The 17,605-nt window shown below is 41.1% G+C and overlaps 2 protein-coding genes across 2 annotated transcripts in view; both read left to right on the top strand.

Annotated features, from left to right (window-relative positions):
• Positions 1-5: 5 nt before the first annotated feature.
• Positions 6-11,640, top strand: SDHD (succinate dehydrogenase complex subunit D). Its single transcript, XM_004749820.3, has 4 exons — positions 6-153; positions 3,758-3,874; positions 5,533-5,677; positions 10,662-11,640. The coding sequence occupies exons 1-4, from the start codon at positions 102-104 to the stop codon at positions 10,825-10,827; spliced, it is 480 nt and encodes a 159-aa protein (XP_004749877.1). The 5' UTR covers positions 6-101; the 3' UTR covers positions 10,828-11,640.
• A 375-nt stretch (positions 11,641-12,015) lies between these two features.
• BCO2 (beta-carotene oxygenase 2) overlaps positions 12,016-17,605 on the top strand; it is a 109,033-nt gene continuing 103,443 nt past the window's right edge. The window contains exon 1 of the mRNA XM_045077473.1: positions 12,016-12,383. The gene's annotated coding sequence lies outside the window, so the exon portion shown is untranslated. The remainder of the gene's footprint in view (positions 12,384-17,605) is intronic.

Genomic DNA, 17,605 nt, shown 5'->3' on the forward strand with positions numbered 1-17,605 from the left:
AGCATTTTCCTTCTCCCTGTTTTCCGGTGTCGTAACCGGGTGGGAACTTGTCGAGGGACTGCTTCCGGGTTGCTGGGTGACCTTGAGGCTTCAGGATAGCGATGGCGAGTCTCTGGAGGCTGGGTGTCCTGTGCGGTGCCCAAGGAGGCCGAGGTGAGGCGTCCTGGCAGCGGGAGGTTCTTAGGGCAACCTTCAGCCGGGGAAGGGAGTGCGGCGAGGATTTGTTTGCGGGTGGTGAGGCCTTTTGAGCAGGGAATCCCTCCACCGTCCGGTTGGCGGATCTGGCCCCGGTCTACACCACAGCGATAACCGCAGTCTCTCCGCGCCCAGATGTCCTTCCGAGCACGTATCTGCCCCGCTCCGGGCCGACACGGGGATAGGGTAATCTGAAAAAGAGCTCCTGGAAGTTACAGTTCTACTGAGGCTGTTCTTAAGAGTTCTTTTTTGTTCTGTTTTGATTTTTCCCCATTCACTGTCCTTAGAATGCGCCCACCCCGCATCGGGGTGGGGTTAGGCTCTGAACCTCAGTGTCTGGCCTTGCCCATTTACTCTGGAGTTGGTGGAGAGGGGGTTCTGGAAATCATTTCAGTAATCATTGAACTGGACATTTGTGTTAAACAAGGCACCGTGGTAGGAATGGGATACATGTTTGTATAGCAGTTCTTGCCCTCGAAGAGTTTTCCTTTTTATAGGGAAACCCAGGTAATCATAATCGAACATAAAGCAAAAAGTCTTGCGCTGCACATGTATTGCTATGCCACTCCAGAGGAGGAACATACTTAGCTCTCTGTTTTTAAAGAATTGCCGTTTTGGTTCCTGAGGAGGTATGTGTGTCTTGGGGTTAAGGAAGGCCACAGGGGTTAGGGAACTACTGGGATGAGCAAAAGTGATGACGAAGGTGTAGGAACTGCCAGGTAGGAGAGAAACTAGATATGATTAGAGCATGAAGCTCAAGGTTAGGAATGAGAGCTGAATCTGGAAAGGTGAACTGGAATCAAATCAAGGAAGAACTTTCCTTGGTAAGGAGTTAGGGTTTACTTGATGTAAAGGGCACCATTGAAAGATTTGACATAGTTTCTGTTGGCCCCTTGGGTAACACTGTGGTACATGGCCATCATAGGAGATGGCAGTGGGCTAAGACACAAGTCAGGAAGATGAGATAGGACATTGTTGTAGTAGTGCAGGCAAGGACTGTGAGGTCCTGACCTTGGGAAATGGTACAAAAAAGAGCAGACTGTCTCAAGAAATGTTAGGGAGATATATCAGTATGAGCTGGTGATTGACAATTGGGGGATGTGGGGTGGTTTTATATGACTTACAGATTTTTAGGTAAAGAGTAGCTGGGATGTCATTAAATAAAGTGGGGAACATACAAATGGAAGACAGATTAGCTAGAAAGAGTGAGTTGAAGGATGGTTTTAGTTTTTGGCTTGGTCAGTGTGAGGACCATATAGAGTATCTCAGGAGAGAGGTCCAGCAGGCACTTAAACTTCTGAAACACTGGAGACAAAGAAGGGCTGCAGATACAGAATGAGGCGTCATCGGCTTACAGATAGTATAAGCTGGGTGGTCAGAATGGCCAAGGGTGGGCTTAGGACGTGAGGAGAGCAGTGGGCAGATGATAGAACATTGGGGAAACATGTAAGAGTGGATGCAGGAGGAGACTCATATAGGATGTCAGCATCAAAAGGGGGACTAGAAGGGAGTTCATCAGAAAAGAAGAGAGGAAAGGCCCAATAACATGAAGACTGAACAGTAATTGTTGGATGTGACCACACGGAGACCATTGGCAACTTATCAAAGCAGTTGTAGTGCAGATAAAATGAGTTTCAGAGTTAATGAATGATAGGGAAGTGAGGAAGTGGAGGTAATTTAGACAACATTTTAAAGAAGCATAGTTGGAAAGAGAAGAAAGGGAGCAGGGGAAGAGGGCATGGCATTAGAGGACACAGGGTCAAGGGAAGGGTCACATAAATTACATCAGTGAGTGGGAAATGGCCGACAGGAAGGAAGGAGAGGTGAAAGACACAGGAGAGAAGTTACCCTCTATTGAGTATTTATGACATTTTGGGAATTATGGTGAGCACCTTGAGTATTTTAATTTTCTTTTTTTTTTTTTTTAAGATTTTATATATTTATTGGACAGAGAGAGAGATCACAAGTAGGCAGAGAGGCAGGCAGAGAGAGAGAGGAGGAAGCAGGCTCCGTACCGAGCAGAGAGCCCAATGTGGGGCTCAATCCCAGGACTCTGAAATCATGACCTGAGCTGAAGGCAGAGGCTTAACCCACTGAGCCACTCAGGCACCCCAAATATTTTAATTTTCAACAAAGTATTATGAAGTAAGTGCTACTATTTTCATCTTGCAGATGAGGACATTGAGGCTTAGAGAGCCTGTTTAACTTAATTGCTCATCACCTCACAGCTAGTAAGTGGTGAAGTTGTGTGAACTTAGGTCTATTTTTTAACCAAGAGATAGAATCTAAAGGGGGATGGAAAAGGATGAGTTCAAGAGGGGCGTCCGAGTGGCTCAGTCATCTAAGTGTCCAACTCTTGATTTTGGCTTGAGTCATGATCTCAGGGATATGAGATCCAGCCCCATGTTGGGCTTGTGCTGGGTGCGGAACCTGTTTAAGATTCTTTCTCTCCTCCCTCTGCCCTCCCCACTCCCCCAAAAAAGTACATGTCCAGAAACTGATCTTGAAAAGGAAGATGGTAATAGATGTTCTTCCCAACCTAGACTGAATTCCTTGAGGACAAAGTCTGTCTTTTTATCTCCTGCTCCAGTCTAGAGCATACTCTAATATGTAGTGAATGTTCGTTGGATGAATAGATGAACACATGAAAAGAGGAAGGAGCTATAGTATACTTTCTTTTTAAATAGATTTTTATTTATTTGACAGAGGTCACAAGTAGGCAGGGAGGCAGGCAGAGACAAAGGAAGGGAAGCAGAGCAAAGAGCAAAGAGCCTGATGTGGGCTTGATCCCAGGACCCTGGGATCATGACCTGAGCCAAAGGCAGGGGCTTTAACCCACTGAGCCACCCAGGCGCCCTTTAATATACTTTATAAAATTAGTAAAAGTGTAGTCCTTTTACTTAAGTGGTTCATTGATTTTTTTAATCTTTGGGGGGCAACTTAGTGTGACCTCATAGCACCCTAGGGAGATACTATTTTCATTTTGCAGATGAGATGTCATCCCCTGTTTGGGCCCTAGTAGTTTGCTTATGGTTATTAGAAAGGCCTGTTAAGATGAATGGATAAAGATGATGTGAGATATATATATATGGCAATATATATAATGCAGCCATCAAAAGAAGTCTTGCCATTTGCAACAATGTGGATGGAACTAGAGGTTATTATGCTGAGCTAACTAAGTCAATCAGAGAAAGACAATTATCAATATGATCTCCCTGATAGGAGGAATTTGAGAGGCAAAGTCGGGGGTTTGGGGGGTAAGGAAGGAAAAAATGAAACAAGATGGGATCTGGAGGGAGATAAACCATAAGAGACTCTTGATCTCACAAAACAAAATGAGGGTTGCTTGGGGGAGGGGGTTTGGGAGAGGGTGGTTGGGTTATGGACATTGGGGAGGGTATGTGCTATGGTGAGTGCTGTGAATTGTGTAAGCCTGATGATTCACAGACCTGTACCCCTGGGGGTAATAATACATTATATGTTAATTTAAAAAAAAAAAAAAAAAAGGAAAGGCCTGTTAAAGGAGAAGTGTTTATGACCTCCCTAATGTCTCTTTCCTCAGCTCTGTTTGTCCGAATTCCCGTGGTCAGACCTGTTCAGGTCTCAGCATTTCTTCAGGACCAGCCTGCCCCAGGATGGTGTAGAACACAGCATATTCACCTGTCACCCAACCACTATTGTATGTTTTTTTTTTTTCATTGCTGTTGCTTTTTGGGCTCTCGCCCTCTTCATCTGGGCAAATTTTCATGCCTTTGGCAGGATTTCCTATGTGTGGAACAGAACTCTTATGTCCAGCTCTGTCAGATGAAGACCTCCCTAGCCTGCACCTTTATTAGACAATACCAGCCTGGTTGAATGATGCCATTTATACTCATAGAGAACCGTCTGATCTAAGCCTGTTAAAATTTCAATTTTTTTTTTTTTTTTTAAAGAAAGTAGCTCTGTAGAAAGAGTCTGTACAATATAGGTAATCTTACTTTTTGAGCTGATGGAGAGGACCCAATATTCCAAATATTTTGGAATAGTAGATAATGTAAAAAGTCATACATATTTGTAGCTGTAATTGACTGGCTTATTTTTATTTAGGTCAATATTAAAATTACATAGCATTTTTGGGGAGTCAGAATTTTAGCAAATTTGTAGGTGAATAATGAGTTAACTCTTAATTTCCAGTTTTAAACTCTGGAAAGATCTGTATTTTGCAGAGATAAAGACTTCTCTTGATGCTTGAGTCAACAACTTATATTTAGTTGCATCTAAGTTATGAGAAATTAGGCAAGCATAATTTTTCTGCTTTTTAGAATTTTTTATCTTTGAAAAGATTTTGTTTCTTTCTCCATTCCTTTGCTAAGTTCAGTTAAATTTAGCAGAGTGGAGTAAATTACTTTGGGGTATGTGTACTGAAGGAAAGGCCCAGAAGTTGTAAACATAGTTTTTACTGTGTGTGTCCATGTGCATTTTTCTGGAGAATATCTCCATCCTTCCATTGGAGTCCCAAAGGGGTCTGTAACCAAAAAAGGATAGAGGCTCCCCAAGAAATGTGTAATGCCCATTTTATTTTTCACTTATTTAAAAGAAGTTCTCGTGTTCCATATTTGTTTTGGGCTCTTTATAAATAATGGGACAGAAGGAGGATCATAATCCTAAAAGTTTGTATCAGAACTTTTCGAATTGGCTGGCTTAATTTTGCTTTCGAAGGATTTTTATTTTTTTTTATAGATTTTATTTATTTATTTGACAGATAGAGATCACAAGTAGGCAGAGAGGCAGGCAGAGAGAGGAGGAAGCAGGCTCCCTGCAGAGCAGAAAGCCTGATGCGGGGCTCGATCCCAGGACCCTAGGATCATGACCTGAGCTTAAGGCAGAGGCTTAACCCACTGAGCCACCCAGGCGCCCCTCGAAGGATTTTTTTTATTACCTTACTTCTAATTCTAAATATTAGAGGTATAAATACAAGTAATTTTGTAAGGAATTTCTCAGGTGGTATTAACATGTATTCATAAGGTATCTGTCCATTGTACTAAAGTTCGAGATTGGTGATTCTGCAAAGGTACTTTGCAGAAGTATCTTTTTGTCTGTAGACAAAGTGAGTCAGTGTTCTAATCAGTCTGTGTAGGCACCAAGGCACCCTGTGTTAAGGAATTTCAAAGAAGGGAGGTAGCATCTTTCTCAAATATCTTCTTTATCTTATTCTCTTTATGCTCAGAGCTAAGTCTTATATGCATGCTGTTTGCTGTCCTGTCAGCTGGGTTATTTTGTAGCAAATATTGAATATGACATGAGAGATGTGTGATTCTTTGGTTCAACTCTTACTAGTCTGGTTCCTCCTTTCCGCAGCTGGTTCTAAGGCTGCATCTCTCCACTGGACTGGTGAGAGGGTTGTCAGTGTTTTGCTCCTGGGCCTAATTCCAGCTGCTTATTTGAATCCTGGCTCTGCGATGGACTACTCCCTGGCTGCGGCCCTCACTCTCCACAGTCACTGGCAAGTACAGCAGTTCCTTCAGTGTCAATGTTGTCTGTCAGTTATTAGCTATGAGCTTGTCTCATTACTGCATATGAAGGAGAAGTTGAGATATTCAGACCTATAGATAACTTTAAAACACATGTAAGGTATTTATATGCCTGGTTTATGTGTCCACCTGCCTATTCAGTATCTTCACTTCCGTGGCTAATAGGCGTTTTGAATATAACGTTATAAAACTAAGTTCTTGCTCTCCCCCAAATCTCCTTCTCCAGCACTCGGGCTCATCTGTGTTAATGGCATTTCCATTCTTCTAACTGTTCATGCCCCAAACCTGGTCATCATCTTTGATTCCCATAGTAGTGCCCTAACTGGTCCTCCTGTCTTCCTGTCGCAGCAGCCCCAGGGATCCTGTTAAAGTATTAAGTCAGGTCAAACATCCTCCTCAAAATATTTTGTAGTCTCTTAACCTCCCTCAAACTAAGAATTCTTAAAGTGGTCTACAGACCCAACATAATTTGGCCTGTTTCTTCCCTCATTCTCCAGCTACTCTCTTCTACATTTTCACAGGCTTTGATTATTCTTAGACATGCCAGGCCTCAGAACTTTACTTTTACTCTTGCTTCTGGCCTCTTTTTCTAATTACACGTTTGGCTTATTCCTCATTTCCTTCACATCTGAAATGTCACTTTCTCAATGAAGCCTTCTGTAACCACTTATTTCTTTTTTTTTTTTTTTAAAGATTTTATTTATTTATTTGACAGAGAGAGATCACAAGTAGACAGAGAGGCAGGCAGAGAGAAAGAGGGAATCAAGCTCCCTGCTGAGCAGGGAGCCCGATGCGGAACTTGATCCCAGGACCCTGAGATCATGACCTGAGCCAAAGGCATCAGCTTAACCCATTGAGCCACCCAGGTGCCCCTGTAACCACTTATTTCAATTGCGGTGTCCTTCCCAGCATTCCTTATCTCTCTCCCCGATTTTATTTTTCTCAGTATTGCTTATTACCTTCTGATATACTATATAATGTATTTATTATTTTCTATACTCCTTGTCTCCCTTCGTTAGAATGAAAGCACAGATACAAAGAAGTCCGAGACTGAAATCCATGGCTTAATGAATTATTACAAGGATAACACTGCCCAGGTCAAGAACTAGAACTGCAGAAGCTTCTTCCTTGTGTTCTGCCTCAGTCATAACTGCTCAGTGTCCTCCTACCAGGAACCATTATCCTGATTTTTATACTAATCACTTCTTTGCATTTCATCGTAGTTTTATCACCCACTTGTCCTTAGACACTACAGTGCAGTCTTGCCCTTTCTCAAAGAAGAGATTTTTTTTTTAAAAGATTTTATTTATTTGTCAGAGAGGGAGAGAGAGGGAGCACAGGCAGACAGAATGGCAGGCAGAGGCAGAGGGAGAAGCAGGCTCCCTGCCGAGCAAGGAGCCCGATGTGGGACTCGATCCTAGGAAGCTGGGATCATGACCTGAGCCGAAGGCAGCTGCTCAACCAACTGAGCCACCCAGGCGTCCCTCAAAGAAGAGATTTTTGACTTTTTGTTTGCTCATGTGTCGTTAGTCCCTAGAACAATACCTGACACATAGCACTAAGTAAATATTTATTGAATGAATGAATTTCTAGTTTCTGTTTATTTTATTCACTGTAGTTTGTTAGATTTTTCTAAGTTAATGAACCTTCTGAAAAGTTTGCGAGTAACAGTTGTTCTTTCAGTGATTCATTTTATGTTGTTTTACAAGGATGTTATGATATTGTGGGTGAGGGAAGCATTTTTGTATTGCTAGAGCTGAAAGGACATGGGAATGTCTTAACCAACCCTGTACTTTACAGGTGTGGAAACTGAACCCCAGGGAGGTTAAGTGACTTTGTCAGAAGATTTTGTAGCTAGTGTTAAAGGGGCTTTTGCTTACCTACTTTTCTAGGGTGGCTTGGAGAATTACCCTTTAACCAGGTAGACCTTTCAAAGTAAAGGATTCCTGTTGCATGTGTAGATCACAAGTATAGTGAGATTTCTCTAATACTTAGTTCTTGGCAGGAGATCCATCTAAATCAATGAAAAGTCAGAATAAGAGGTCATTTTAAAGTAATGTATTGTTATTTTTCATTAATTTTATACTCCTCCACTTAACCTTACTAATTCTCCCTTTTTTCTCCCTCCCTGCCTCCCTTTCTCTCTCTCTTTCTCTCTCTCCCTCTCTGTCACACACATTCGCACACACACATCATGACTTGAAAAAGTTGCCTGTAATTTTCTATAATTCCTCAGCATCCAGTCTCTCTTAACCCACATTAATTGGACTTTCATCCCAACTACATAACTGAAGTCATTCTTACTAAAGTCCCCCCCAAAACCTTTATTTTTCCAAATCCAGCTGTCCTCCGTCCTCCTGTTAATTGAACTCTAAGCAGCATTCAACTTAATTGATCATTCCTTCCTTAAATAATTTCCATTTGACTTCCTTGATGCTACTTTCCTCTGCCCCACTAGCTGTACCTTCTCAGTCCCTCATGCCTGCTTCTCCTCTTGTCTGACCTCTGAATAATAAAGCTCTGCCTGGGCTCAGTCTCGCTTTCTTAATTTCCCTTAATTTCCTGAGGTGAGCTCATATCTGACCTCTTTCCCTGATCTACAGACCTGTATTTCCATTTGTGTAACTAACACAATCCACTTGGATGTCTGATCATCCTCCCAAATTTAACATGGCCCAGAATCAGTCTTTCCCCCATATCTCACTTGATTTTTCCTCAAAGCCACCTCCTTTCCTATTCTTCCCTAACTCCGTAAAATCTAGTTGCTCAAGCCAAAAAATCCTCTGAGTTATTCTAGATACTTCTTTTTGTCTTATCTCACATCTAGTCCATCAGCTCTGTTAGCTCTTTCCTAAAAACATAACTTGCCTCAGTTGTCACTTCACACCATCTCCCTTCTCACCAGCTAGGTTAAGCCAGTACTTGCCAAGGCACTTTATTTGCCTCCTGAGTGGTTTTCTGTTTGTTTTTGCACCCCCCTTCTTCCTGCACTGTCCATTTACCATACTATAGCCAGTGACTTTTTAAAGGTAAAATTACATTTATCTAAAGATTCACAAATGGCTCATAAGCACAAGAAAAAATGCACAACGTCATTTGTTATTATAGAAATGCAAATCAGTGGGTGCCTAGATGGCTCATATGGTTAAACATCCAACTCTTGATTTGGGCCCAGGTTATGATCTTGGGGTTGTGGCGTTCAGCCCTGAGTCTGGCTCTGCGCTGGGCATGGAACCTATTTGAGAGTCTCTCGCCCTCCCTCCCTAAAACAAACAAAAAACCCCCAAACCCAAACCAAAATGAGATACTACTTCACACTCATTAGGATGTCTGTCATCAAAAATAGGGACAATAACACATTGTTTCAAGAATATTGAGAAGTTGGAGTCCTCATATGTCTCTTGTGGGAATATAAGAAGTTATAGCTACTTTGGAAAAATTAGGCAGTTCTAACAAAAAGTTAGAGGTATGTATGACTCAGTGATTGCACTTTTAGGTGTATACCCCTCAGCATTGAACATATATGTCTTCACATGAGAATTTGCATAGTAATATTCATAGTGTTTATAATAGCCAGAAAGTGAAAACAATCCAGATGTCTATCTCCTGATGAATAGTTATAATAACCAAAAAGTAGAAACAATCCAAATGTCTGTCAGCTGATAAATAGCTTAAGAAAATATAGCATATTCTTACAAAGGAATATTATTTGGCCACACAAACGGTTGAAGTACTGATACCTGCTACAACATGGGTGAACCTTGAAGATGTGAAATGAAAGAAACTTGACACAAAAGGCCACATGTTGTATGATTTCTCTAAACTGTAGAGAAGGCAAGTCTGTAGAGACAGAAAACTAGTTGATTAAGGGAATAATGGATAGGGGGTTTCTTTTTGGGAGTGATGAAATGTTCTGGAACTAAATAGTGATGATGTTGTGCAACTTCATGCTTATACTAAAAGCCACTTTGGGGCGCCTGGGTGGCTCAGTGGGTTAAGCTGCCGCCTTGGGCTCAGGTCATGATCTCAGGGTCCTGGGATCGAGTCCCACGTCAGGCTCTCTGCTCAGCAGGGAGTCTGCTTCCTCCTCTCTCTCTCTCTCTCTGCCTGCCTCTCTGCCTACTTGTGATCTCTCTCTGTCAAATAAATAAATAAAATCTTTAAAAAATAAAAATAAAAATAAAAGCCACTTTGAAAGGGTTAATTGTGGGCAACCAGTTGGCTCAGTCAGAGGAGTGTGTGACTCCTGATCTCAGGGTTGTGATTTTGAGCCCCACACTGGCTTTAGAGATCGTTTAAAAGGGTTAATTCCATGGCATGTGAATTACATCTCATAAAGCTATTATTAATTAAAAAATAAGGTCACTACTTACTTAGATTACTCCCTACTTAAAACATAACCATTTTTCCCCCTCCTTCACTAGAATCTGTTCCATAAGGGCAGGGATGCTGTCTTTGCTGTTCTTTCAACTTCTATAACAGGTTTTCATACACAATATCTGCTTCACAGATTTTTTTTGAATTAATGAAAGACTCTATAGAGCATTTGTTTTAAAGTTTATTTCTTTTTTTTAGTAATCTCTACACCCAATCTGGGGCTCAGACTCATGATCCTGAACTCAGGAGTCACATGCCGCACTGACTGAGCTACCCAGGTGCCGCTTGAGCGTTTGTTTTAGTTAAAAAAAAAAAACAAACCCAAACCCCAAGATTTTGTAAATAGAATGGTAATTAACTGCTATCTTTGATACAAATAACTGGAAAATTAAATCTAAAGAATAGAGAGGTCTTTATTGTATTATTAGGAGACTCTTGGTTCCTTCATTTTGGTTTATGATTCCTGTTACTATGAGTTGTATGTCGAACCTGACAGTTTTTTGCAGTCAGGTTATCCATATAGTCTTCTGACTTGTGATTTTTCTTTTGCACTGTTTTTTTTGTGTTTTTTTTTTTTAGGGGCCTTGGACAAGTGGTTACTGACTACGTTCGAGGGGATGCTTTGCAGAAAGCTGTCAAAGCAGGCGTTTTGGCACTCTCGGCTCTAACCTTTGCTGGGCTTTGTTATTTCAACTATCATGACGTGGGCATCTGCAAAGCTGTTGCCATGCTGTGGAAGCTCTGACCTTTTTGACTTAATACCTTGAGAATTGATTGTACACCTCTTTGCCTCTGCTCTGTCATGCCATTCAGCTCACGATAAGGAGGAAATATCAGATAAGTCCATTGGTGAGACAAACCTCTTCTAATCACCTGGTTATTTTTAGAAATTAGTCTTTGATAAAAAGGTTCAAGAGGAATTGTATTCCAGAAATTTGGAGACTGGGTTTCTTGTTCTGAGTTTGTGGGGTTTTCTTCCAGCTTCTCACAAAACTCATAGCATAACTAACCATTATGTATGAGCTTTTGCCTGTTAGCATATCAAATTCTTAAAGGGAATTCAGCTTTATTACTATCAATACCTGACAATACTTGTCTTTTGTCCTGGAACGATGGAGAAAGGGAAAGCCTGTTAATTCGTAAGTAAAGACTTTGCAGAAAATTAGTGTTTAATTTTTGAAAATCTCCCTCTCTGTTCATTCAATACCAGTTATTGAGGGTTACATGTCCAAGGGAAACTTTAAAATTAGGAAATTCTGATATTTTATATTATAAATTTTTAAATCCTGGAAAGAAGAGCCTACAGAGCTTCTGTATAGAGAAGTTCCATGTAGGGAAGAGGTCCCCTCATAGATGTATTAAAGTAATGTAGATTCTAAACCAAGAATTAATCCTCAAATGTGTTTATTTTACTTGTCCTAAAATAATCTGTCTACAAAAATAAAACTGTAAGTAATAAATTGTTATTTTCCCATTGTAGGAATCTCTAATGTGAAAATGTATTCTATGAGAATAAAGTGTTTTTTTTTTTTTTAAATAAAATTCTATATAATAAAAATGTATTCTCTTTTCTGTATTAACTGTCCCTACTTTTAATTCAGGAGAACTTGGTGTCTGTTGCATATACACCAATAAAACAGGACTGTTTAAATTTCTTTCTAGGACTAAGCAGTTAGGTAAATTACAAAGTACTGTAATACAAAAAATACTTATGTGTAATAGGCAAAAATATACTGAGTATGAGTAGTTTGGTATGAGAAGAGTATAAAGATTAAATACATTTGACCCTTGAGCAACACAGTTGCTCTGGTCCACTTATAAATGTGGATTTTGTTTTTTTGTTGTTAGTACAGTACTATAAATGTATTTTTTTCTTTGTGATTTTCTTAATATTTTTTCTCTAGTTTAAAGAATATAATATATAAATCATATAACATAAAAATATATGTTAATTATGTTATCAGTAGGGCTTTCCATCATTAGTAGGCTATTTATTAGTAGTTCAGTTTTGGGGGCATCACATCGACTTTTGACTGTGTGAGGTGTCGGTTCCCCTAACCCCCACATTAAGGGTCAACTGTAGTAGGAATTAGGAGGTCCAGATTTTGATGTTCTGTAAATGCCAGCCTTTGGAATTTAAATTACATTCTGGATGCAGTTAGTTTGATCTGAGGGTGAGTGTAAGGCATGATGGTTTGTTTCTCCTAGCAGCATAGAGGAACTGGGACTTGGCGTGTTTCCCTCACAGAAGACCTTACTGGGCAGCTGAGGCAGACTATTGAAGGGGAGCTGGCTAGGAGGGTAAGTGTGTTCATGAATGTCTGTAGTAGGGGCTAAAGATAAGCTCCCCTTAATGTGCTTATGGCCTTGTCGGAGACTTAGGTGGATATTAAGTGTTCAGGAAAAGGTGATTATTTCTGTTTTGGGGTGGTTAGCGGCTCCCAAGGGGGTGATGCCGGAATAGCAGTGGCTCACCCAGGAGTGGTGGTGGTGGGCCAGTGTGCTTTGGCAGGGAGAAATACAGTAACATATGTAATTAAATTACTAATAAAATAGTAGTAAGACTGACATTGTTTTGGATTGTTGGCTTGTGACGAAGATAAAAAGCAGACTGACCTTTCGTCAGTTTTATTATTGGCTTAAAGTTCTCTATAGACAATGATCCCCCCTCGAATCGTTTCTCTCTCCCCCCACCCCTGCCCAGCCCCCAGGAGACCACTGCTGTAAAGTGGAGTTTTCCATGTAGTTGAAATGGGGAGGGCAGGGACTGGGTAATATGGGGATCCTATAGCTGTCGCCGGCACCATCGGACCACAGTTGGTTCTGGAAAGCTGTCTAATGCTAGTAAGCTTCATTAGATGGGGACTGAGAAGTTCGAGTGGAGGCTGGTTGGGTACTGCCTGCTCCAGGTCCCAGTTGTTTTTGTAACAAGGGCAGTACGGAGCTGTCACTATGGGAAATCACTGGGTTGCTGTGAGCTGCTGAGGCAGCAGGGGACATGAGGCGGGCGCTAACAGCAGTAGGTTTCTGAGGCTAAGTAATACATGATTAGAACTGTGCTTTAGAGAGGATTTAGGTGACATGAGGAAGGTTGGTAACCTAGAGCAGAAGGACATGGAGGAGGATAAAGGAAGAAGGGGCCTGAACTCTAGTGGCAGCAGAAAGTAGGACTCAATTTTAAAGGTGCAGAAATGAAAAAACATTCTTTCATCTGACAGATAGTAAGTACTTCATGTAATTGGCACTGTGACAGGTACTGTGAGTAAAGAGAGAAGTCCTCTGCCCTTAAAAGGAATTCATGGTTCCATTGGGACAACAAGCTAAGTTATATACTGTATCTGGCAGTACACTGGTAAGTGCAGTAATAGGTCAGCACAGCAGTGATCTAACGAGAGGTGCAGTTAGAATTTGCTTGCAAGTTTCCTGGAGGAGTCTTGACCTGGTATCTGAAAGGTAAAGGAGCTGACAGGTGGCCAAGAAAGCAGAAGAGGGCGCATCATTTGGTGTGACTACAGCACGGGGGAACTGATGATAAAGGACCTTCCAAGCCATGATAAGTAACTGAAATGGTCTTGATGGCAGTGGGGAGTTACTGAAGATGGTTAAGTGTGCAAATGACATGGTTATGTTTATTTTATTTCATTTACTTATTTATTAAAGATTTTATTTATTTATTTGACAGACAGGGATCACAAGTAGGCAGAGAGGCAGGCAGAGAGAGAGGAAGGGAAGCAGGTTTCCTGCCTAGCAGAGAGCCCTATGCGGGGCTCTATCCCAGGACCCTGAGATCATGATCTGAGCCAAAGGCAGAGCCTTAACCCACTCAGCCACCCAGGTGCCCTGGGCATGTTTATTTTAAATAGGTTATGCTGGCAGCTGTGTCAGGTATACATTTGAGGGAGGTAAGCATGGAAATGTTAGATTATTTCAGCAACACAGAAAAGATGATGAAAGGCAGTAGTTGCCAGAATGAAAAAGAAAACAAATTTAAGAGATGTTTAGAACTTAGAATCAATAAGAGCTATACTGGGGTGTGAAGATCAAGAGAGGAAGGAGTATATGTTCAATTTCTTTGTTGTGAATAGATGGATGGGAAGTGGTCATTCCTTTTTGGAGGAAAATTAGATAATGACAGTGAAGGGATGGGTCACTACCAAAGCTTTGAATTTATAAGATATCCAGGAAGAGATAGAATTTTAAGATTTCTATTTTGGGGGGTACCTGGGTGGCTCAGTGGGTTAAAGCCTCTGCCTTCAGCTTGGGTCGTGCTTCCTCCTCTCTCTCTGCCTGCCTCTCTGCCTACTTGTGATCTCTATCTGTCAAATAAATAAATTTTTTTTTTTAAAGATTTTATTTATTTATTTGACAGAGAGAAATCACAAGCAGACGGAGAGGCAGGCAGAGAGAGAGGAAGGGAAGCAGGCTCCCTGCTGAGCAGAGAGCCCGATGCGGGACTCGATCCCAGGACGCTGAGATCATGACCTGAGCCAAAGGCAGCGGCTTAACCCACTGAGCCACCCAGGCGCCCCAAATAAATAAAATTTTTTAAAAATCTTGAAAAAAAAAAAGATTTTTGGCAATATGACAGACTAAATTTTTAGAAATTATTTTGCTGCAATGCATCTAGGAATGTTAAATCCAAAGCACCTTTTAAAACATGAGTCATCTTGCTCCAGGAAATGCTCTCAAGCCAGAACAAAATATGCATGCATAAGGAGGTAAATCATTTGCCCTGAGATCATTTTCTCATCTCAGGTGGCCTAGAGCTCTAGATTTAAGAAGGTAACATAGAGGTCAGGAGCAAAGCTCTAGGCTCAAATTGGAGTTTAATTTGGAAACTCCCTAAAACTAGGAACCCTGAAGAGTTTTACCCTCAGAGGGGGGTGAGTTAGAAAAATAGTTTTTACCTTCAAAAGCAGAGAGAGGAGAAACTTGTCTGACTTGCCGTGGTTCTGATTGGAGGAAAGAGCATCTCTGAGAGCATGTGGCTAAGGGGCCAAGTCCTTATGCCAGTTTGTGGCCTGAGTTCATACTATCCGCATGTTTATAAAAAGGATACATGCTGCTAATTTAACATTTACCTGGGTTGGTGGTGTCCCAGGTCCCTGGTAGGAAGTAAACAAATTTTCTCTGGAGGAAGTTTTCTCCAAGCCTTGAAAATTCCCACAAAGTTCTAATGAATGTGACCTTCCAGCAAAAAATCATAATACCTACAGGAAACACCCCGAACAAGACTTGTCAGCACAGATCAAACGGAAACCAACCCACAGAGAATTCAGATCCTGGCAGAATTTTCAGACACAGACTATGAACAAAATGAGATAGACTATGAACAAAATGAGATGGAAGTTTAAGTACAAGTCAGTAGTCAGATCGGGGGTGAGAATCTTCGGAGAAGGTATCCCTGCACCTGGTGCTCTCAATCCAGAGAATCTTGGGCCGTAGACGTCTGTTTAGGAAAGTTGTCTGTTCTCCAGAGTCCTTATAGCTGGATGTCAGGGTCCATCTGCAGTGGGTCTGGATATCCCTACGTGACCCTGGGTAGAATGTATCCATGGCTGTGGCCTGCCTGCAGCTTGAGAACTCTCTGTGAGGTTAACAGTACTTCAGGTGGTCACTTACAGTGTGGTTCCAAGGCTGACTTTTACTGGTATCTCTTCTAATAAATCTAGTGTCCTAGTTGTATATCATGCGGGTGGCCGGGGTGAGGGAGGCACAAAAATGTCTGATGATAAGCCTTTCAGAAAAACAGCTTTTAGGTTGGGCATACAGACTATGTGTATGAGATTTTTTTTTTTTAACGTAACAATTAGAACATACTATGGAATCTGTTAGAGGATGAGTCAAGCCCAGCCTCATGGGGTCTTTGTATAACAACTTCATATGAGAGTTTATGGAGATTTTTAAAAATGTAAATTGTGGGGGTAGGTTAGACCTGTGTTGGGTATTAAGGAGGGCACAGACTGCATGGAGCACTGGGTGTTATATGCAAACAATGAATCATGGGACACTACATCAAAAACTAGTGATGTACTGTATGGTGACTAATAGAACATTCAAAAAAAAAGTAAATTGAGTGTCATTAGGCCTTGGCATAAAACTTAGAACTAAGGAAAGTTTCAGTCTAAGCACGAAAGTTTAGAACTATTATTTAAAAGTACTGGGTACCTGGGTGGCTCAGTGGGTTAAGCCTCTGCCTTCGGCTCAGGTCCTGATCCCGGGGTGCTGGGATCGAGCACCACATCGGGCTCTCTGCTCAGCAGGGGGCCTACTTCCTTCTCTCTCTCTGCCTGTCTCTCTGCCTACTTGTGATCTCTCTCTGTCAAATAAATAAAATCTTTAAAAATAAATAAATAAAAGTACTTTTAAGGATTGCGGCACCTGAGTGGCTCAGTCACTTAAGCATCTGCCTTCGGCTCAGGTCATGATCTCAAGGTTCTGGGACAAGCCCCATGTCAGGCTCTCTGCTCAGTGGGGAGTCGCCTTCTCCCACTTCCTTGCTCCTCCCTCCCACTGGTGCACTCTCTCTCGCTTTTTTTGGTCTCTCTCTCTCTCTCTCAAATAAATAAAATCTTAAACAAAGATAAAAGTACTTAAAGGGTTATAATTTGGATAGCTAAATTAACGGGTGGTGGGTATTAAGGATGGCACTTGTGGTGAATCACTAAATTCTACTTCTGAGACCAATTTTACTGTATATGTTAATTAACTAGAATTTAAATTAAGACTTGATAAAAAAATCCATTTGTTAATGTTAAAATGATCTTGTTTTCTAGATTATAATTAAAATAAAATTTTACTACTTGTTGAGCCTCCTGGGTAAAAATTTCTTTGACTAATATTTTTGTACAGTTTAAACTAATTTTGTCTCTGTAATTTGGGTTATTATTATTATTTTTAATTAATTTATTTATTTGACAGAGATGACAGGTAGGCAGAAAGGCAGGCAGAGAGAGGAGGAAGCAGGCTCCCCACTGAGCAGAGCCCGATGCGGGACTCGATCCCAGGACCCTGAGATCATGATCTGAGCTGAAGGCAGGGGCCTTAACCCACTGAGCCACCCAGGTGCCCCAGTTTGGGTTATTATTATATTTTCTTCAGCTCAAATAATAGCAGCCTGGAGGTAGTTTTGGAATTACCAAGCGGTACAAAACAGCCTTGACAAAGCAAATGCCTTTCCCCTTACCCACCCTCTCACCTTCGTTGAAGGCAGTGTTACATTAGAGATAGTCCTTATATAGAAATCTGAACAATAGCCTTTAAAATACGCAGGAAATGCTGGAAAGGGCTCTTTGTATGATAGTAAGGTTTATGGTGTTAACTTTAGAGTGAACTTTAGTAATGGAAACTTTCTTTGGGTGTTGTCAACAGGAAAATAATTTCAGTTTTTGTTTGCATTGCCTAAGGTTAGAATTTTTTTTTTTTTTTTTTTTTTAAGTAGGCTCCATGCCTAATTTGGGGCTTGATCAAAGTCACAACTCTTGAGTTCAAGAGCTGATATTCTACTAACTGAGCCAGGCAGC

The sequence above is a fragment of the Mustela putorius genome, unplaced genomic scaffold (genome assembly GCF_011764305.1).
Source record: "Mustela putorius furo isolate JIRA1106 unplaced genomic scaffold, ASM1176430v1.1 tig00000198_pilon_pilon_pilon, whole genome shotgun sequence".
Lineage (NCBI taxonomy): Eukaryota > Metazoa > Chordata > Mammalia > Carnivora > Mustelidae > Mustela > Mustela putorius.

Excerpts from the sequence above, each read along its gene's own strand:
- SDHD (XM_004749820.3), top strand. The coding sequence starts at position 102 with ATGGCGAGTCTCTGGAGGCTGGGTGTCCTGTGCGGTGCCCAAGGAGGC. Across the intron at positions 154-3,757 it reads CGGTGCCCAAGGAGGCCGAG|CTCTGTTTGTCCGAATTCCC; the intron begins GTGAGGCGTCCT and ends CTCTTTCCTCAG. Across the intron at positions 3,875-5,532 it reads CCTGTCACCCAACCACTATT|CTGGTTCTAAGGCTGCATCT; the intron begins GTATGTTTTTTT and ends TCCTTTCCGCAG.